Here is a 22,055-nt window from a genome sequence, read left to right on the forward strand (position 1 = left end):
CTTTAGCCCGAGTCTCTGTGTGTTTACTTCTGTTGGTCCTACACCTTTTCTTTTTTAATCTGAGCATCTAGAACAGAAACTCTGAGGTACAAAAGTAAAAAGAGGGTGCTCCTGCCTCCTCCCATGTGGAGTGTGTGTTGTTAGAAATTGGTCTGATGGCTAGGAATCTCAGGATTCCGCTCAGGCAGGCAGTCCCAGAAGCAGCTCAGGGCTTCCCCAGGTAAGGGCACACTCTGCACTGCCCTGTCCTACTCTGCCGGCCCCAAACTGCCAAGAGCACAGCCTTAGTGATGGCCACCAACATGGTGCTGGGACACACCGAAGGTTTCCAGTCCAGTACTCAGGCTGGGAACAGCAGGGCTGTGACGTCTGCGAGAGGAGCACCAGAGGTTTCCTGCAGACTTGACAGCGTCCACTTGACAGTGGAGATAGATGTCTGTGGGTAGCACGTAAGATAGCATAGTGACGAAGAAACCCTTGGTTCTGTAGATTATCATAGGAAGATCAAGACATAATGAGGGTAATAGAAGTTACCCATTCCTGTAGTTAGGACTGTCCCTCAGAACCACACTGTTCGTAACTGGAGTGTCTGGTGGAAGTGACCACTTTGATTATGGCACTGGTAGCCACCAGACCAAAGGATATGACAACAAAATTTGAAACAGATGGATGTAATGTACTTTTGGAAGTTACCAAGGCCAGAGTGACTTTGATTACTGTGTCAGTCGTACAAACTGGCCCCTGGAACAAACAAAATGTGTAATCATATATACTGTAAACGGCAGCTGAAAATATTTAAAACTTAAACTCAGCTGCCAGGGGCTCTAGTTTAGTTGTAAGATCAGAAAAGGTGCAGAAAAGTATTTGAGTTTCCCGGACACGAACCCACTGCAGGGGCAGTGGTGGCAGTCTGGTACTCGCCACCCTTTTGTCCTGAGCAGAGGAACACCAGGAGCCGTGTTCCCAACAGTCGCCTTGTGTTTATGGTCTTGGAGAATTGAAGAGCATGACAGGTTAATATGCATTTGTCTCCTTCCCCTGCTGTTGGCGATTTGGAGTGCCCTTATTATTTTCCATCTAAATTAAAAGTTAAAAATCAGTATCTATCAGATTTCCCTTAAAACTTTCCACTATGTATGTGTCTTGTTAGGATATATTTCTGTTCAAAAGAATAAGTTAACTAGGCAGCTGCTGCTCAGAAAATGTACTGTGCCGATAAATAGTGTGCATTCAGCCATGTGAAAAAACAACAACAAAACCCCAGAAGGTGCATATTCTGTTGGTATAATGCTTTTCTTCAGTGATTAAACCTCTATTAATAGACGTGTTAATCCCGTGAAGGACTGTGTTTCAACACAGTTAAAATGTATTAGTGGAGAAAGTATAAAAGGGACAGAGAAGTACATTTGTTCCTGTAGCAAATTAAGTCTTGATTACCTGATTATTAAAACATTATCTGATTTACATTTCTATAGGCTTATTGCCATATGAACAGGAAATTAATTTTGGAAGTAGACTGTTTAGCTTTAATTTTAGCAAATGAGAAAACCATATTTTACCTACTTTCCATATAGAATGTCCAACACTTTTTGAGGCAGTGAAGAAAATATTAAAAATTTAAAACAAGAAACCGAGTAAGTATGATCTAAGACAAGCCTCTGTTGTGTTTGCTTAAGTATTTATAATTTTTCTGTAATTTCTGCAGGGATTATGACTGGTCAGGTTTACTCTAATTTTGTGGTTTTTTTAAACCTTCAGCAAGGTCAGTATGGTCAGAGCACAGAGGGGCTCCTTGTCCACATCTCCCACCGTATTGAGCTCACCCCTGTGTGCACATTCTGTCCTGGCTGGGGCAGAAAATGCTGAGTGTCCTGGGGGCTTTATTCCCAGCACAAGAACCGATTGGTTGGTACAGTGCTCCACCAGGTGTAGTGTACTCAAGTGGGTTTGGGGTAGCCAAGACATCTATCTTTGATCTCTGCTTTCCAGAGTTTCAGATGAGTACCTGACTGTCACAGTGACAGTTTGTCACCTTAGTGTAATATTAAGGGGAGCAGAAACTTGCATTGTGCCCTTTGACATAGCCTCGTGCTGGGGCAGGGGGAAGGGATTTCCTTTCCCATCCAGTGTGGCTTATTTATTTTTTTATTTATTTATTTGAGATGAATCCTTGTTGCCTCAAGAGTTTTCCCCCTCAGAGATAATAGCGTGGCTCTCGATGGATCCATTTGTTGCCGTGGTGATATGCCCACTCCTTTTGTTGGCGCGTCTCTACTTCAATAAGCCCCTTCCTGTTATCAGCCTGGGGAAAATGTCTGCAAGTTCTTCAGAGCTAATAAACAGCATACATCATTCCTTTCATCTGCTCACTATAGCGGGCCTTGTGAGTGAGCGTGGAGGACGACCGCACAGCTGCACTAATGGAACTCTGAAGAATGAGCCTGCAAGTCAGCAGCACAAGTGCATGAGAGGGCTGTAACCTTTTCCCCTCTGCCCAGACTCAGGGCTGGGATGCAGAGAGGACCACGGATGTTGGCCCTTGTTTGATTGAGCATTAGGATATTAGTCCAGCTGGGTAGCCTTCGTGTGTTCCAAAACAGAATTTAGAGCTATTCTAGAAACTCTGAATGATAGTTGTGAAGATAGCCCAGTTGACTAAAATTGTCCTGTGTGGGTTTTGCTGTGTTCCTCCTCCCCAGGAATGAGATGGAAAGGCATTTCTTGGAGCTACTCCAGTTTAATATTAACGTTCCTGCCAGTGTTTATGCCAAATACTACTTTGACCTTCGCTCCTTAGCAGATGACAACAACCTGAATTTTCTGTTTGCTCCACTCAGCAAAGAAAGAGCGCAGAACCTAGAGGTAAGGCTGCATTCACTAAGTGGGGTTTGCTGCAAGCCCGGCCAGCATCTGTGAAGACAATGGAAAGCTTTTAAATTAACACAGTGGAGAGGTTATTATCTCTTTGGCATCATATCTCCTGGTCCTTTTGTGTTTCTATAAGTATGTACATTATATAGAGAGGTAGATACTGCCTCCTGTGATCACAATTCAGTCTTTTTAATCAAATGAAATGTAGTTATAATAGTTTCCCTATTGAAGCTCTGCATTCCCACATAATCATATGTAGATAAGTTCTTGAAATTATATTCTTAATTATTCCTGCCTATATATCACAACTCTGCTGCATTTCATTCAGTTGACAAATTGACAATTAGATACCATGAGTTTATTAGCATTAGTGGCTAAACTGAGAGACCTATGTTTAGGATGCAAAATGCAAGTGTATTTCTCATACTGGATACAGGAACTACGTAGTGTTTTCATAAAAGTGGTAACAGGCACCAGGGAGATGGCTCAGAGGCTTGAGAGTAGATCCAAGTTCAAATACCAGTGGTCACATCTGGTGTCTGTCAACTGTCTATAACTCCAGATCTAGGGGATCAAGCACCTTCAGACATCCATGGGTAGCCCTCCCCTATACACATACATAAATAAATGTTTTGAAAAACTGAAAGTGGTAACTTAAATAAGGCAAAGTAATGTTTAGGGGGGCTGGAGAGATAGCTCAGAGGTTAAGAGCACCGGCTGCTCTTCCAGAGGTCCTGAGTTCAATTCCCAGCAACCACATGGTGGCTCATAACCATCTACAATGAGATCTGGTGCCCTCTTTTGGCCTGCAGGCTTACATGCAGGCACAACATGTATACATAATAAATAAATAAGTCTTTAAAAAGAAAGTAATATTTATGGCTTAAAATTTTTAGTAGCTGTGTCACAGTGATTCACATACTTTAGGATGGTACTTCCTTAAGTACCTTGATAATTTAGAATGTTTTTCTACTGTTAATGTGCTGGTGAAATAGTCATTAGACTCCTGCCATCAAATATAACACTGGCCAACTTTTGTTAGACCATTGGAACTGAGTAAACACTAATTGTTTTGGCACGGGTGTGTGCTCATGTTTAGGAAACAGTTATACAAGTAACATGATACTGATGTAAAAAAACCTGTTACAACATCTCCATCTTTGAGAACTCAATTTGTATGTGTGTGATATGTGCATGTGTGTGGTGGCCAGAGGCTGACAGAGGTGTCTTCCTCAGTCACTCTCCACTTATATTTTACAATAGGGTGTCTCATTGAACCTGGAGCTTACCAGGTTGCTAGATGGTTCACTGAGACTCCTTTTATCACTTAGTAGCACTAGGATTACAGGCCTGTGCCCCCACACCTGGCACATGCCAAGGAATCCAATCTCCAGTTCTTATGCATGCCCAGCCAGCCTTTTACCTGCAGAACCATCTCTCCAGCCCGAGGAACCGGGTTCTTAAGTAACTTAAGTTGCCAGTTTCCAGGCATTGAGTCCTGACCCTGAAAAGATTAGGAAACTCGCAGGAAGCAGCATCCCCAAGGCGTAGCACTGTAGACCTTCGTCCTCAGATGGCCCGAGTGGCTGCATTTGTTTAGAATCTAAAGGATGGCTCAGTCTACCAGTAAGTCTCCATGGAGGTAGTTTGTGTTGCTTTTTTTGTTTTGTTTTCCTTTAGGTTGCATTCTTTTTAAACCTCTGTGTTGTTTGATTGCTTTTCCTAGGCCATTTCAAGGTTGTGTGAAGACAAATACAAAGACTTGTGTAGAGCTGCTATGAGAAGATCTTTAAGCGCTGATAATTTCATTGGTATTCAGCGCTCTAATGCCATCCTTTCTTAAGAGAGAGACATGAGGAGTGAGAACACCAAGGGCTCCTCATTGACAAAGACTGGAGAAATAGCACCTCTCCTGGTCAGAGACCAGCAGAGGTGGGACTCCACCGAATGGAAAGACCTCAAATTCAAGAGACTCTGGACAGTGACTGCTGACTCCATAGGCAAGAATGGGACCTTGTCAAAACACCCACTCTGTCCTTTGTAATGTAAACCGTTACAAAAACCACTCCAAAGCAAAAGCTCTGACCACACAGATACTGCTTACCATGTCGGCCAATGGCTGTGAAATATGTGAGGTTTTTAAATTGTTTCAATTTTTAGACTTTCGTTTGAGACAGGGTCTTATGTAGCCTGGGCTGGCCTCAAACTCAATATATGACTGAGGCTGGCCTTGAACTCCAGAATCTTCCTGCCTCTACCTCCCAAGTGCTGGGATTACCATGCCTGGCTCAGATTTTTAGACTTTAAAGACACTAACCATATAACTTTTGTTTTTCTTGCCCCACCCACCCCCTCCAACTGCTGCATATGCTTTTAGAATTGATTCAGTATTACCATTAAAACATGAGACTCCTTCCCATTTTTGTGGTGCTGGGAATCAAACTGAGGACTTAGCATGTGCTCGGTGAGCACTTGACCACTGAGCTACACTCCTCAGCCCCAAGCATGGGATACTTAACACTCATGAAACCACCTAGGAGCACATTGTAGCATCATTAGGTATTAAAAGCTCTCCTACCGTGTCATCAAGCTGCTAGTCATTATTGGCAATCAGTTTAAATTACCAAAAAGCTGCTGGTTAACCCTCGCCATTCGTATCCTCTGCAAGCACTGCTTGCTGGCATTTTGGTATGTTTGGAGCCATAAAGAGAAAGTATCAGTTGTTGACGACTTCTGTTGGGTCCACGCTGCATTTCCTGTGAACTATTAATGGTGCTTCTCATTTTCTGATGGTTTTTCTCATTGTTAAACAAGTGTATTAAAAGATATTTTCATAATGCCAAACAACATAGTGGTCTAGTGATCATGAGCAAATAGCAAAAACACAAGGTGTCCCCCAAATTAGTGATGCTTCTTTACACTTAGTGGTCCGTGTCTGGGCTCTCTGGGGACACTGCAGCAGAAGTAGAAAAGCCAGAGACCTTCACAAAAACGTCATTTGAAAGTTTTAATTTTACCAGTGTGAAATAATTACGCTTCTAATTATTTTTTTGTTTCTCTTGAAGATTGCAAACAGTGAACCAAAAAATTAAAACTTGATATTCCAAAAAAAAGGCTTGATATTCCAAATTTGGGGGATTAAGTTGAAAAGAAAGGTAAAGTAAAACTTTTAAATAATGTCTCATTAGTTTGTAGCATTTATGACTCTCCAGATATCAGAGTATAAACCTGCCCTGAGATTTGGGGGCTGCCGTGTATCTCCATGGAAGCTCTCCTTCTCTCCAGTAGTTCTTTGCCAGGCTGGGCTCCAACCGCTTTGATCACCTAAGTGTCTTTACATTCAGTTAAGGGAGGTTAGGAAGAACACTGTTGACTCACATATAACACATGAAAAGGAATCCGATCCGCAAACAGCAGGTGAAATGAGCAATTAAAAAACAATGTATGCTGCACGTCTGCCTGGGTGCAGGTATCTTCTGAACTGAACCCAGGAGCCCTAAGCACAGGCTTTAAAAGGCAGGGAGATGATTAGGAAAACCATGACAGCAGCGCCTAAATTAGAAATACTAAGAGATTGTGTTTTCAACTGCGTGCATTCTGTTTCTTCTCACACGGAACCTTGGGACTCTTATGTAAACAAGACCTTTGTGGGCCAAGCATACTTTCTCTTGCAGCTGCAATGCTTCACATGCTCTCAAGTGCTGCCGGGTTCATCATTTTCAAAGGACAGACGTAAATGTTAAGGAAGGATGTATGAAATACTACAATCTACCACCTCAAAAAAAACATTGTTTATGGAGTTCAGAGCTTAGAGATTCAAGTATTGATTGCAGTTTTATTTTGAAAAGAATGCTACAACTTAACGTGGTTTTTCTTTCTCATGTTTATATTAAAAGAAAGGCTAATAAATTCTATTTTAATTAAAATATGGCTAGTGTGTTTGTACTGCTTCTCTGTCCACAGGGCATTGTATCTCTCTAGAACTTGTGTTTACCTTGGTCCTGAAAACTTTTGCATAGTTTCCAACTGACCAGGCTGCTTTGATTCATGGTCTAGTTCAGTAGTGATTGTCTTTGCTTAGACTGTGTTCTGTCTGAAGATAATGTATTACAGCAGGAGTCTGTCTAGCCACTTTGTACTTAGTGCAGTAGATGGCACACTTGAATAGTTCATCAGGGTGAATCAGGAAGGGTCACAGTAGATGAGATTATAGGTACACACCAAAGAGAAAGCAGTCGCCCGAATAGTATCAGATTAGAACGCGTTCCTCAGGTAATAAAACAGAAGGATGGGAATTTGAACTGGGGTTGCTTCAAACACACTGCATGATGTTTCAAGTTCGCATTTCATGTGTAAACCCAGTCAGCCTAAGGGCTTTGCTTTTGTTTTGAGCCAGGGACTCTTAACTATGTCTCCTTGGCAGATCTGGAAATACTGAACATCCCCCCTCCTCTGCTCCTTAGTGCGTTCCCTGATGTAAGCAATGGTTATTAAATCCTGCTCATGCTGCACATTTATTTACTTTTACTTTTTCAGTTTTTGAAGTCAGATCGTTCAACGATGAATCCCTTTGTTCTTGACATAGGATAACTGACACTTTAGGAAGGGGAAACCTATCATAAATCACATGAACCAGTCAGTGGTGGTGCAGGCCTTTAATCCCAGCACTCAGGAGGCAGAGGCAGGCAGTGGATCTCTGAGTTCGAGGTCAGTCTGGTCTACAGAGCTAGCTAGTTCCAGGACAGCCAGCTTGGTTACAGAGAGAAACCCTGTCTTGAAAAAAAAACACATCAGAATTTGTATCTTGCAGCTAGAGAGATGGCTCAGTGGTTAAGAGCCTGTATTGCTCTTGTTAAGGACCGGAGTTCGATTCCCAACGCCTGTATCAAGTACCTATTGGCTCTCTGTAACTCCAGGAGATCTGACATGCTCCTGACCTCAGGCACAAGCGCATGTTCGCAAGTTAATATTTTTTTGCATCTTCTATGTAGAAATGCTGACTGCATGAGTGGACAGATGTTAAGACAATGATTTGGGGAAGGGACTGTTGACATGAATCTGATGCTTTTAATAAGTTGGCACCATGAGTACACTGAGAATTGGCTTTTCCCTCTTTGACCTTGACACTAGAATAGGAGAGTCATTTTGATAGTGGGAAATTGGATCAACTGAGAATATAAATGTCACTGAAGGTGGGTAGGGTCCCTTGACAAATGAGGCATGAAAACCAAATCACCAGAAGGGTGCTAACTAGCATCTTCTCAGGGTTCTGTACTCTGAAAAGATAATAAAAAGGAACATCTACCCGGACTCACGCATTCTGCTTTTGTGTTTTAAAAGATGGGGTTGATAGTGGTCTGTTTGGTTTTTTAGTTTTAACCTCTAATAATAGACTTCAACTATTTAAAATGTGTATTTTTTGAGACAGGGTCTCACTATGCAGGAGGCCTCACTGGCCTGGCACTTGCTCTATAGACCAGGCTGGCCTTGAACTTGAGATCCTCCTGCCTCTGCCATCAGAGGGCTGAGATTAAAGGTCTGTGCCACAATGACTTCAGAGTTTTAACTGGTGTATGATGATTGCATTATACAAAAAAGATAGGTCTGAATGCAGGTTTGATCCCAGTAAACTACCATTCTTGCAAGCTGAAAAGTGGCTGCTGCTTAGTAATTCCCTGTGTTTATCGTTAGATTTCTTTGTATCAGATTCCAACCCAGCCCACCCTTTCACATTTCCTGGTTGTTGTTTTTTTTGTTTTGTTTTGTTTGGTTTTTTGTTTTTTATTCAACAATACAGAACTTTGGTTTTATGACAGCTCAGCTTGGTTTAGTTTCTTACATCCCTAAACACAGTATCCCCTGGTTCAAAGACACCAGTATTACAACACAGGTGTCAGGTTAGACTTTTCATAAGCTATGCTATGCAGGCTAGCTAAAACCTTTCATAACCCAGTCTATCCTCCAGCCATGTTTAAAACAACTGGTTTGCCTGCCTGGTCCTTCACCCAGAAGCTGCATTCTTAAGATAGCACTATTTGGAAAGAAAGCACTCAGCAGAGAACTATCCCAAGGTAAAGTGCTAGTTTCTATGTAAACTGTGTACCTAGTGTGGGTCAACAAGTCCAGCATAAGATTACCTCCAGTCTAACTGCCAGCCACTTTAACCTAGCTGGAGGCCCGGCACCGTGCCCACAAATGCCACAAAGGATAGAACAGGGCTGTTTCCCCTGGTACCTAAGATTAGCCTTGGTTTCTTGGGCTCTTCACTTTAGGTGGGTGTACTTACTGTGAAATAAACTTCAGCAATCTCACCTTGTGGCTGGCGATCTTCAGGGTGCAGGAAGGGATGTGAAGTTGTATCGAAGAGGAACCCTGACTCCAGTGTAAAGTTAACATTCTTTTAAAAGGGAGATGTTCAGACAGTCTTTAAAGGTTTTAAAACACCTAGCCGTATAACTGCAGTAAAAATTGGGCAGTTGCGGTGTGACTAAGGAAATTCATTGGTAATCCCAGAACCTACTTGAGTATGTAAGCCACGTGAGTATGAAGGCTTAAGCACCCTGCTGCTCCATTTCCTTAACCTTCAAGTCTGCAGACCACCTGAAGTGCCCATGGTTATTCTCTAGTACAACTAATTCCCCCAAAGGCTGAGATTCTTTGTGCTCCGCCCCCTCCCCCACCCCACCCCCCACACTCCCTACCCGGCTCAAGCCCCTGAGGGCCTGTTGCAGTAGGACCATCCCAACTTTGTCACCTGTAATCTTTCTGGCTAATGTCCAACTTGGCACGCTTCATGCTGGTTACCATAAAAGCCCTCCACTGGCGCCAGGTCCAAGGAAATGCAGGCTTTCAATGGCTCACAGGCGAACTGCCTCCTTAGCTCGCCTGTGCCAGCCCACCCACCTTCCCCAGAGCAGCTGCTTCCAACTCTGCAGTGCTTAGCAATTCCGTGACCAACAGTGCAGTCATTGAAATATCACACTGTTTCTTGATAGGGTTACCAAACCAGCTACTTCTCATCAGCTGAAAGTCCGCGAACAATGAGCCTTCTCTAAAAGCAATATGGTTATCATGAGCTCTGGATCCCAGAGCACTAGTGTGAAGTCTGATGACGTCTGGAGCTCATAGTAAAGGGCCAGCATTGACTGTGTAGTTGTAACATGTACCATGGTTAAGACATTAACACAATTTGATCCCAGCAATTGAAGCAGAGGCAGGTGGATCTCTGTGAGTGTGAGGCCAGTCTGTGGACTACCATAGTTCCAGGACAGCTATCTCTACATAGAGACCTTGTCTCAAAACAAAACAAAACAAAAACAAAAGATGATTAGCATTAGGGGAAATGGGTAGGGAGCAAACAAGAACTCAATTATTCATGCAATTTTTTTAAATGAGTAATTTTAGATTTACATAAAATTACTCCCAAGTTTAAATATCTTTATAAAAAAACAAAACCCACTGAAGGTCCTAGGGCTAACTTAATCTCCAGTCCCGGGGCTGAGACTGTAATGCATTTCCTGGAAGAGCCCCAGTTGATTCTTAGCAAACACCCAGTGGGAGCTGCCCTCTCCATTCTGCACCAGGAACAGTGGCAGACTCCTAGCTTTACTTACCTTTACCTGATTTCACCTTTGAAATCTTCTGAACCCCTAAACCTAAGTACTATCTTCTCTCTTCACAAATGAGAAATGTGAAATACAGGTTAAGTGTCCTGGATCTGGGCCTATAAGTAGTAGTGGGGCTGGGATTTGAACCAACAATCAACCTGTATCCTCAATCCACACACACACAACCACTCTCCCTCTAAGCATGGCTTCCATCTTGACAAACTAAAGAACTCTGCAAACTGAGTCATTAAAAAGAAATGGTGTTATTGCCAGTGATTTTGGGGTGGGGGGCACCTTTCCTCCAACCTTTTAAGGAACCTCTGCTCCAACTTCTGATTACTCTTTCTCCCTTTCTCCACTGGGCGAAAGTGAGCCAAGAGAAAACAAGGTGGAGACATACTAGAGTCTTGTACATGCATGTGAATTGTAGTTATTCTTCAGCAGATGCTGCTCTATGTTTCTCAGACTGCCTCTCCCTCCCCGACATATACTGAAGTCCATGGTAATCATACTGACACTGGATTAATAAATAGCCATTATTATATTTCTGTCCTATGCATTTAAAGTCTTAAGTACCTATCTTTTCCTCACATTTTCCCACAACGCCTGAGAGTGTCTCTGGAGAACACCATAATATGAGATGTTACCTTAGAGACTTACTTGAATTTTGCCAAGGCAGGAACCCGGCAATAAGCATTCTGACACCTAGTCAAATTATCTGGGGATGGGGAAGGGAACTGGGTGTCATTCTCAAAAATTTTGCTCCTCTCTCTTGGCTCCTGACTTGAAGTAATTTGAGCTCAACACCTGCCCCTCAACCAGACACACAGCGCATGCAGCTTATCGAATAGACACAATGCACCCATGCGATCAAACAGAACACAGTCAGACCATGTCTCTGTTCTTCACGGAGCGCCCTTCGTTCCTTCAAGTGAATAGTGAAGCAAACAGCAGTGTAGGTGAGAAACCCAGGAAGCACGGGTGAGGAAAACGTGTTCCTCTTGTGGTTGCAATTTGGTCGATTATCCTGATGAAAATTCAGTTGCTTATACTCTAAGGATATCTGAGACGTCTGACGATCAAGTTAGGATCTGCATCTCAGATACTCTCAGAAACCAGTGCATTTCTTCATAAAGAGGAGAAAAAGACTCTACAGCATTATTATATTTTCTTCACCATTGCTTTAATGCATTTTAAAAAGTTATCTACATGAATTGGGAACAAAGAAACAAAAATAGACATTTCTTTGTTTTTCATAAATAACTAATCTCCATATTTGATAAAAATCTTAAACCATTATTTTACTTTCCCACAAATATAATACAAAAAAATTCCAAAATAATAAGGTCAACAAGTTAAGGATCTTGAGACTAACATAACCACATACAATTGCTGTTGTACTGACTTCCAGGCACAAAACAAAACAAAACAAAACCTCTCTTCAGAATACTCTGGGTTTCCTTTTGCTAGTGTTACGGATTCAGAATTTTAATCATTGCCAGTCAAGCTGATTGTCTACAAATAAAATATTGCTGGCTCTGACTTGTGAGTGCTGGATTTGGCATGACAGTGACGATTCTTACTGCATGGGATGGATAGGCACTATACATGTATGCAAATCATACACAGCACTGAATGCCCTGGACCCCAGCTACTGACTCGGTATGTGCCTCATCTGGCTCAGTAATAAATTCACCTGCACCAACCCGTATCAAAAGTCACTAAATCTCTCTCTCATATACATATACATATATATAATATATATATTACGTATATACATACCCACAAAACATACATACTATACATAGTTTGTAACAACATGAATTAATATTGGCTTCAAATGATGTACCACAGACAGACATTATTATCCTGGATTAAAAAAAAAAAAAAAAAAAACACCCTGCAACTGTCATCGAGCTACCAGAAGCTTCTGAGAGTCTGAACAGGGTTGGTTACATCCTGCCTCCCCCTCACCCGTCTTTGATGTCTTGATAATTTTTCTTTCTGAGCTGTCTCCCCAAGCCAGGCCGTGTTTCTTTCCCAGGATCACTTGATTGGACTTCGGAGACAAGAAAGGACACAGGGAGGCGATCCCTAGCCACAGCACCTCCCACCTGCCTAGATTGGTGATGTGCTCAGTCCTGTTGGCCACATTCGGGTGTTAGAAAGCACTTATTCAAAGCTTTGTCCCTCCCACCCCCTTGGTCTTTCTGTGGATCACAAAAGTGAAAGGAGCTTCCTTAGCAGGCCTAGCAGTTCATTAAAATATACAACTGTGCTCCCTAGCTCTGGGGTTCCCATTCTACGCTCGCCGGTGCAGGTCACGGATGCTGTTATTAAGGTTGGCTGTATGATCCATGACGTTTTCTCTTGGCAGCCGGTGTCAAGATTAGTGCTGCCCTGGCCCAGGAGGGAACAGCCTAATGAATACCAACTTAGAACAAGTGCCATCGGCGGCACGTTATTTAAGCTTGGACATGCGCACAATTACACACAAGGCATTACACCCAGGCCCTGGTCACTGGCAATGGTCACATGAAAATATGACAAAAGGGTTGCAAGAATAAACCAATAAGGCACCAAGAAAAATGATTCTCATCCAATTTAGACAACTTCAAAGTGTGAGGGAAATAATATTTTTAAATAATAAAAAAATTAATCAAACAAACCATCCTAACATTTGGCCATTGGAGGTCCCATGTCTTTCTTCATTGGAGTCACCGAGGTCCCATGTCTTTCTTTAGACTACCTAAATCCTCACCCTCTGACCTGGGAAGCACGAGGCTCCAAGAGGTGAGGGAGGTGGCCAGAACATGCACACCGGAGCTGCCACCCGGCCAAGTCCTCCCCAGCGACACAAAGCTGGCAGGGCAGAAGTTGCTGAACTGCCCCACAGCTTTTCATGTCATTTCATTGATTGTTATCACAACAGAAATGCAAAGCAGAGGAAAATGTGTGGTGGGAAGAGGGGGTGACCATCGGTACAGGCAGCTTCCCGCTCCCCGCCCGAGGGCTGGCCAGAGACAGATGTGAGTAAGGCTTCAGGGAGGCAGGTGGGCTCCCTCTTTGTCTCCTTAGGGAAGGAGAGAAGAAAGGAGGAGGAGGGCAAGGATGAGAACAGAAACAAAGAGACTTCTGAGGCTTCTTCCAAACCTACGTAGTCCACCGCCTTGGCATCCATCTGTTTCAACTTTCCTATTTTTCAAAGGGAATTAATTGCTCTTTTTCCACCTTGGCATGTTGCTAAGACGGGGGAAAAAAATCATTTTTTTTTTGAATGAATTAAATCACTTTCCTCCACTTCATCCCACAATGTTTAGATACACTGTACATCTTTTCTAGATTCCTCCACAGTTTTCTTTGTGAAGAAGGAACAACGCAAACTCACTCCGGCTGCAGATTCCGGGAAGATGTGCTCAACAAGCCAGGAGGTCAAGGGGATAAGAAAAGGGCCTCATTTGAAAGAACAGGAAAAGTGGTGCTGAGCCGGGGAGTCTATTGAGCTTCCCGGAAGAGGTTTCTGAATAGAGACTAAGACACTGACAGAGTTCTACAGCTAGGTGTGCGTGCGGGGAGTTTTGTGGAAGCCACTCAAGTTTCCATTTTGATTCAAGCATCAGTGAGTAAAGGCAGCGCATTTTACACATGTGAACAGCTTCTGAGCAACCTGAAGACTTGAGTCTTAAGCATTTTTCTCTCTGTCTCTGCCGTCTCTCTCCTCCCTGCCTAGACTCCAGCTGTTTTTCTAGGGAAGCTTGGTGAAGTTTTCATGGCCTGGCCATTTGAGCTCCCTAAGTTTCGTGCCCGCTCTGCCTTGGTCACTCACGGGCACTTGCTGGCTGATGCACATTTCCCAGTAATGGCCCTCACACTCTTAGTGAATGAATACAGATTAGGAAAGCAAACAGACTTTTCTAATAGCAGAGAAACTGTGTGTGAGGGGGGGTGTCGGTCACGGTACAGGCTTTCTCAGAAGAGCAGGAAAAGAGAGCAGGCACGGGGGGGGGGGGGGGGGGTCTCTCCCCCACAGTAGCATTACACTGCCCCCATAGTACAAAGCTTACCGTATGGGTCTTTTTTTTTTTTTTTTCAGCGACTACCAGAGCACAGCATGACTGCTTTGGGACTAGCTGGCTTTAACCTAGCCCCGAGTTCAGGGACGCTTGTTTTCCTTCCTTGGAGCCAATATTTGTTCTCAGGTAACTAGCCTCCCTCCCCAGCTGCAGGGCTCCATTGGAGGGTGGGTGTGGCTTCTAATCACCGCTCCCCAGGAGGACTCAGAAAAGCAAGAAAGACTGTTTAACATGATAAAGGAGGTGGGGTGGGAGGAGCAGATAAGAAGCAATGGGAATTTACTTTAATTACTGGAAGCATATCCGTTTTTTGTCCTTTACTCGAAAAGAGAGCCCCCTTCAGCAAGGATTCCTAAGTACTTTCAGAAGTCAGGAATGGGTTTACTTTTACTGAAATTTGTAGCACAAGTTGCTTGTCTTTAAAAATAGTAATAAGGGATCACTGGGGCTTATGAAGAACCACCCATTCCTCCCTCTCTGGCCCGAAGCTCACCACCTCACCGGTTCAGAACTCACATTCAATCCATCGCTAGCCCTCAGGCTCTCACTCACTAGGGCAAACGTGTATGTCTGGCTCTATGATGCCACCTCTGCCATTCAAGGCATGATGCTGGCTCTATTAGGAATGAATGAAAATGACCCAATGCTTGCTGAGCAAGGTTAAGGAGGCTCACAAAATCTTTATCTTCTCCAACCTTGTCACTTGGGGATGGTCCTAACCATCATGCTCCATTCCCCGGGGAGGACTTGAGGGGGCTATACACAGAACTAGCAGATGGCCTCTGGCCTCTCAGTGTCCTGGACATTTTAAGCAGTGGAAGGAAAAACTAACTGGAAAAAAAAAAAAAAGGACAGTCCACACCTTCCCAGTCACAGCAGCCCATCACTGTTCACATTTAAAAAAAGAAAGAAAAAGACACACATATAGGAAATATATTTTCCTAATTTAGACCACACAGTCCAAAGAAACCTGAACCAAGGGTAACCTCATTACAATGCCCGCTTGAGGATTGTGAAGTCCCCAAAGCAAAGGTAAATTTTGTTGCCAAAATGCAACAAAGTTAAAAAATTAAAATACATATAAATTAAAAACAGGGTTCGTCTAAAGAAGGCAGTAAGAAATGCAAACTAGAATACACTGCACGTGAGCCGAGCCCCCTGGTAGAAGACTGCGGGACAGGTACTCTCTTGAAACCGACCCCTTTCCCTCTCCAAGCCGCTCAGGGAGGGGGCATCAGCACCAAGAAGGTAAACGGAAGTGACCTTCACAAAGCTACCCAGCAAAACAACGCCCTCCTTCAACTCCAGCACTGTCCCTGGGGCCTCGGCCTCCAGGCCTCCTAGACATGCGACAGGGACACTTGCTTGTGGTATGCGGCGGCGGCGGGGCCCGGCGGCCCGGTCCTGCCGGTGAGCGCGGCGCTGGCCTCCGCATAGTCCCCTGCGGCCATAGCGCCACCGCTCTTGTGGCCCCGCCCTGAGCTGCAGCAGCAGCGGCTGGTGAAGCGCCGCCAAGACTCCAGGGTCTTGCCGGACCAGATCCAGACTCCCGACGTGATGCCCACCACCAGGCACATGAAGTACTTGAGCATGAGCACCCAGTACTCAGGTTTGGCGCGGGGCTGGCCAGCGTCGGGTCCTGGACACGAGCAGGTGAGGGCCGCCTCCCAGCTCTCCCGGTAGTGCTGCTCATACAGGTAGCAGGCCACCACAATGCTGGCTGGCACCGTGTAGAGCAGAGTGAAGATGCCGATGCGGATCATGAGCTTCTCCAGCTTGTCTGTCTTAGTGCCACCCTGCTTGATGACGCTCCGTATGCGGAAGAGCGACACGAAGCCCGCCAGAAGGAAGAGCGTGCCCACCAGCAAGTACAGCACCAGTGGGCCCAAGACGAAGCCACGCAGTGAGTTCAGGTTTTGGTTGCCCACATAGCAGATGCCGGCCACCGGGTCACCGTCCACGGAGCTTAGTGCCAACGCTGTAATGGACTTGACGCTGGGGATGAGCCAGGCAGCAAGATGGAAGTACTGGGCATAGCCCGCAATGGCTTCGTTGCCCCACTTCATGCCAGCCGCCAAGAACCAGGTGAGCGACAGGATGACCCACCAGATGGAGCTGGCCATGCCAAAGAAGTAGACCAGGAGGAAGACAACCGTGCAGAGCGCAGGGCCAGTAGTCTCATAGTGGATGTGGCTGTGCTCGCGGCTGCAGGCGACGCTGGCATGGCCCACGACCAGGCGCACCAGGAATCCCAGAGACACACACAGGTAGCACGCAGACAAGAAGATGATGGGGCGCTCAGGGTAGCGGAATCGTTCCATGTCGATGAGGAAGGTGGCGACGGTGGTGGATGTGGAGATAAAGCACAGCACAGACCACAGGCCAATCCAGAAGGTGGCGAACGTGCGCTCATCGGGGCTGAAGGACGGCTGGTAGCAGGGCACTGCACAGTTGGGCACCTGGCCGGTGCGCACCTTGTTGTAGAGAGGGTGTGACTCCTTCAGGATGGGCACGAAGGGGTCACGGCAAGTGCATACAGATGGACCTCCCGAGGGACACTCACCCCCGGAAGATGGCGCCCCTGGTGGGCCTGGGAGGGTGGGCTTTGCCGGGAAGGACTTGGGGGACAAGGTGGTGGCTTCGCTTCGGTTATAATCCATGCACAGAACCTCGGCGTCGCCACCCAGCACAGGGAGACGGTCGCAGCTCATGCGCTCCGGCCAGGCGAAGCCGTACTGGCGCATGAGAGGCGAGCAGCCGGCCTTGGCGCGCTCGCACACGGAGCGGCACGGTGGCAGCGGCTTGTGGTAGTCGGGCAAGCAGATGGGTGTGTACATGGAGCACAGGAAGAAGCGCAGGTCCGGTGAGCAGTGGATCTCCACCAGCGGCCAGAATTGGTGCACCTCCAGGCCTGCCTCGTCCTGCGTGTCGTGGTTGAACTGGTTGGGCATGTGCGTCAGGTTGTAGCCTATGCCTCGGCACATGGGCACCGTGATTTCCTGGCACACCGGAGCCTTGGAGGCGGCCGCTGCCCGGCCCACCAGCTGCGCCAGCAGCAGCAGCAGCAGCGAGGGCGGCGCGGACGGGTCGGGCCGAGCCATCGCCCCCTTCTCCCCCTGGCCTCTTGCTGCCCGCGAGGGTCAGCGCTGACCGACGAATCCGCAGCCGGGGCTTCCCTCTCCGGAATCTTGAGTGTGACGCCCGGGCTGGCAACCTGTTGGTTTCTTTTTCTCTTAAAGAAATCCGTCCAAAGATAAAACTGCTTCGGGAAGGCGCTGCCTCCGCCGGCAGCGCTCCACGCCAGACAGGGCTGGAGAGACGATTAGGGCTCAGATCCCAAGGACAGAACTCTTAAAAGAGAAGGTAGGGGGAGAAGAAAAATCGCAACCACTCCTCTCAGAGCAGCGTCAACCACTCGGTCTCCGTACGCAGTCACCAATCTCCAGATTAACTCCTTTCCTCGCCCCCCACCTCCTGGAACCAAACTTCAGACTCTCCCCCCCCCCCCCATCTCACTCCCCGCGCCCGCCTCCCTTTCCTGGCCCGGCCCTGCAGGCTGTGCCTGGGGCCAGAGAGCTCAGTCGCCGAGAAAGGGGCAGAGGAACCGGGAGAACTGGGATGAGGGGAATACGCGGGCTCTCACCTCCGAGGATCCTGCTGGGCGGCAGATGTCTGCAGCCAGCCGGGCTCCTCCGTCCCGCGACTCCGAATCCGGCCAGAGCTGGAAAAGTTTTAAGGACAAGCTAGGTACCTGTGGCGGCGGCGACACATGGCAGCAGGTGGGGGGGCGTTTCAGAGCGCAGGGTGCCCCTCGAGCACGGTCGGCGCGGGCCGGTCAGTAGCCTTCTCTTCCTTCGGGGCCCCCTGCATGATTCGGGCGGAGCAGGGCAGGGACAGGCCGTGCCTTCCACCGGTGTCCCGGGGTCCGGACGAAGGACAAGGGCGCCGGGCAGCACTTGGGCTGGAAGGCGGAGGGGTGCGGCGGCCGGAGGTGGACCCCGCCACCTCACAGCACAGCGAGAAGCCGGCACTGGCCGGGCCGGGACTGCATGGTCCGCGCCCGCCGCCGCCGCGTCCCGCCAGCCGCTCGCCGCCTCCCCTGCAGGGGGCTCCGCGCTCCAGCCGACTCCGGGGGGCGGTGGCGGCGGCGGCGCTCTCGGGACGCGCCCCGCTCGGCTCCTCCCCCGAGCTCTCGCACTCTTTTCGCCCACCTCCAGGGAGCTCCGGGCGGTGCGCGACGGCAGCGGCGGAGTCACGGCCGCAGGCTGAACTGGCCCTCTCCCGCCCCGCCCGGGTCACCTGCCTCTAATGCCCGCCGGGAGGCCCCGCCCCGGGCCCCGCCCCCGCCCGCCCAGCCCGGAGCTGGGCCGTCCCACCGCGCGCTCCGTGCGGCCCCCGCCCACCGCCCACCCGCCCGGGCCTCTCCCCCGAGCGCCCCGCGGCCCAGCCCCGGAGCGAGCCGCGGAAGAGCGTCGACCAATAGTGAGCCGGGAAGCGACGAGGGAGGGCGTGGTCAATGCTAATGAGGCCGCCTGGGGGAAGCCGGGCGGGAAACGTGGTCCTAAGTCCTTCTGGAGTTCTCCGCGGCTGCCCGCCGGGATCGGACTCACTTTCCTGAAAGGTTCTGGTTTTCCGAACGCCTGCTTCCCGGGCCTCCACCGGGCCACCCCCTTCTCCAGCTAAGCGCCCTTATCGAGGTTCGGCGCTTTTAAACAAGCGGAACTGAGAGGTCACTTTCAGCCGTGCCACCTGTCTCCCTTCTGATCCGACAGACGCGCCAGTATTTCACGAGCAACCGCGTGTTTGCTCATCGTTTACACCTTGGTACGCGATCTGGATTCCCGTAAGGGTTCTAAGGCCAGGGCGCCTCAGAACTTGACCTGCACAGCCGAGCTAGCAAGACAGCAGAGACTTTGATAAAGCTGGTGCTCCTCCCAGTGCGAGCTCCTGGTACACAGTAGGCGTTCCGATGGCAAACCTGGACTCTGAAACCAGAAGTTGGACGTTCACAGTCTGAACCACTCCCCCCACTCCTCCCCTGGAAATACCGATATCGCCCAGGCTTTGCGCTTTCGTAAATGCAACAAAAATCTTACTGTTGTGACGAGAGAGTGAATTTCTCTCCGTTTGGGAAGTCATTAGAAATATTAGTCCTTAGCAGTCTAAGGTACTAAGTCGCCCGCTGGGACAGGGGATGGCTCAGGGTGCTGGGTCACCCGGGGCTGGCGGCCGCGCACTCTGGCGAGGTTGGGACCCCCCCCCCCCCGGGGAGGGGGGCAGCCGGGACTGCTGCGTGCAGTCAACGCAGGGACACACAGTGGCGCTCTCCTGATGAGCCAGTATGCTGCAAGTTTTAAGTGTCCCACAAATGCCGCTTTTCTACGTGCTCTAATTAGGTTGGGAGACTGAGGTGTTCAGCATACTTGGAATTCACTCGCACTCTTATGAAGAGGCTTTAAATTGTATACTGCTCCTTCCCCCCCCCCTTCCCTCTTTCTTCCGTTGGGAAAAAATTCGAAATAGGGAGAGGGCCTAAGGATACTTGAAAGACTTGGGACTGTTCTCAGAGGTTGAGGTCTGTTGGGTCTTCCTGTGATTTTCTGTGCCATTTGTACGGGCGGAAAAGCCACCTTCTGTATATCAACAGGCTTTGTGGACGCTAATGAAACTGTGTGTTTTAATCTCAGTCACAAAGTTTAAAAAGGAATAAACCGTCTCTTCGTGGACACCATCACGGCTATTAAAAAATGTTTAAAATGTGAGTTGCTCCGCTCCCCCAGAATTCTATAGGTGTTCATATTTAATCTCTTTTGTTCTTAGTAACTGCTTGGCACTCAAGATCTACAAACATCCTAGACTTGGAATTAGCGGAGGGTGAAAAACTATGCCACAGCCGTCAGAAAAGGGAAGGAATCCTGAGTGGAAAATATGTACAGCCTGCCAACATGCCAAGGGAGGCCTCTACACTTTATGTGTTGTGTATGTTGCTGGGATGGACAAGTGTTGGCTAATAATAAAAAATTATTTTGAAGTTGGAGAATGCGAACCACTCACGCTGGAATGGAGCCAGAATACTCGTGATGTTACACTTGGTTCTGACTAGAATTTTACCATCCATTGCTCTGTCGACCTCACTTCATCATCAATGTTAAAAACCTGACTTTTGCTTGAAGATCCCAAGTAACAACTGTAGCAACGGAAGGAAACATTGGCTGGGTGTGGCTCGGACCTTTAAATCCAACACTCGAGAGGTACAGCAGGGGGACTTTGAGTTTGAGGACCACCTGGGCTACACCGGCAGTCTGTGTCCAAAAACAAAGCAAAACAAAAAAGTGACAAAATACGCGTGTATACCTTTTTGTATTATTTTAAATTTGCCTTTCCTCGTATATTTCTTTAAAGATTATTTAAAAGTATGCTGACTGGGGCTGGAGCAAAGGCTCAACAGTTAAGAATATTGTCTGCCCCCGCGCCCCCCCCCATCAACACCTGAGGCAGATAGGAGAGTTGTCCCCATTACTCATAGGTTATTTGGTGGCATGGGCGGGGGCGGAGTGGGGGAGATATCATCCACCCTCAGGTGGGAGACCTGGCTCTGAGGTCATAAGAGTAGGAGAGCTGTTCCTGCTCCTGTCAGCTTGCAGCACTCGGGGGGGCGGGGGATGGCCCCTACACTAGCCTGGGCAGCACAGCAGAGCCGGCCCCTGAAGGTGTAGGTATGGCAGAACCGACCCCGAGGGCTTGAAAGCCTGAGAGCTGAGAACTGGCCCCGCCCCTTGCTTATCGCTGCAAGGGGTGAAGGAGTCAGGGCAGTGCCGGAAAACTCACCCTGGTAATGGAGACAGAGAAGAGCTGGAGGACTGACCAGCCGTACAACTCCCCAGGCCCAGAACCAGGGTTAAGTGTTGGCCCACCCAAAAAACATCCACCTCATCTGTGATCTGCTGGAGTGGGGTCCTGCAGACCCAGGGCTACAGGAGCTCCACGACACAGGGCAGAAACAGGATGTCCAGGGAGAGCCGCAGTGAGGACCCAGTATCATAGTGCAGCAGAGATCAGGCGCCTAGAACCGAACCAATAACTCTTTGCGATGAAGGCCTGAATGTAAAGATGTATGGATAAAGGGGTTTACTGCGTGACTCACTGTGTCACACTGCAGCTTCCATGACGAGATTTTTCTCTTTTTTTTTCCCCTTTTTTATCTTAAATTTTGTTGGGGGGGGTCGCAGGAGCAGAGGGCAGATGGGTAGGATGTGAAAGACACAAAGAATAAATAAAAAAATAAAGTTTTTTTTAAAAAGAGCATTGTCACCGGACGGTGGTGGCGCACGCCTTTAATCCCAGCACTCGGGAGGCAGAGGCTGGTGGATCTCTTTGAGTTTGAGGCCAGCCTAGGCTACAGAGTGAGTTCCGGGACAGGCTCCAAAGCTACACAGAGAAACCCTGTCTCGAAAAACAAAAACAAAACAACAACAAAAAAATTGTCTGCTCTTGCAGAGGACAT

General features: G+C 47.7%; 2 protein-coding genes across 5 annotated transcripts in view; one reads left to right on the forward strand and one right to left on the reverse strand.

Annotated features, from left to right (window-relative positions):
• Ccnyl1 (cyclin Y like 1) overlaps window positions 1–6,800 on the forward strand; it is a 36,385-nt gene extending 29,585 nt beyond the window's left edge. For all 3 annotated transcript variants that reach the window (XM_052749684.1, XM_052749683.1, XM_052749685.1), the window contains 2 exons: window positions 2,700–2,862; window positions 4,598–6,800. In XM_052749684.1, the coding sequence (XP_052605644.1) occupies window positions 2,700–2,862; window positions 4,598–4,714 (280 nt within the window). In that variant the 3' untranslated portion in view covers window positions 4,715–6,800. The remainder of the gene's footprint in view (window positions 1–2,699; window positions 2,863–4,597) is intronic.
• Window positions 6,801–11,650: 4,850 nt separating this feature from the next.
• Window positions 11,651–18,808, reverse strand: Fzd5 (frizzled class receptor 5). 2 transcript variants are annotated; one of them, XM_052749687.1, is made up of 2 exons: window positions 18,303–18,808; window positions 11,651–17,901 (listed from the first exon to the last, which is right to left on the reverse strand). In XM_052749687.1, exon 2 carries the CDS (start codon window positions 17,650–17,652, stop codon window positions 15,892–15,894), a length of 1,761 nt encoding a protein of 586 aa, XP_052605647.1. In that variant the 5' UTR covers window positions 17,653–17,901; window positions 18,303–18,808; the 3' UTR covers window positions 11,651–15,891. The 2 variants fall into 2 exon arrangements, with proteins under 2 accessions (XP_052605647.1, XP_052605646.1); XM_052749686.1 differs by having other exon boundaries at window positions 18,195–18,808.
• Window positions 18,809–22,055: the final 3,247 nt, after the last annotated feature.

The sequence above is a fragment of the Peromyscus californicus genome, unplaced genomic scaffold, assembly GCF_007827085.1.
Source record: "Peromyscus californicus insignis strain IS unplaced genomic scaffold, ASM782708v3 Scaffold_21__1_contigs__length_65335640, whole genome shotgun sequence".
NCBI classification, from domain to species: Eukaryota; Metazoa; Chordata; class Mammalia; order Rodentia; family Cricetidae; genus Peromyscus; species Peromyscus californicus.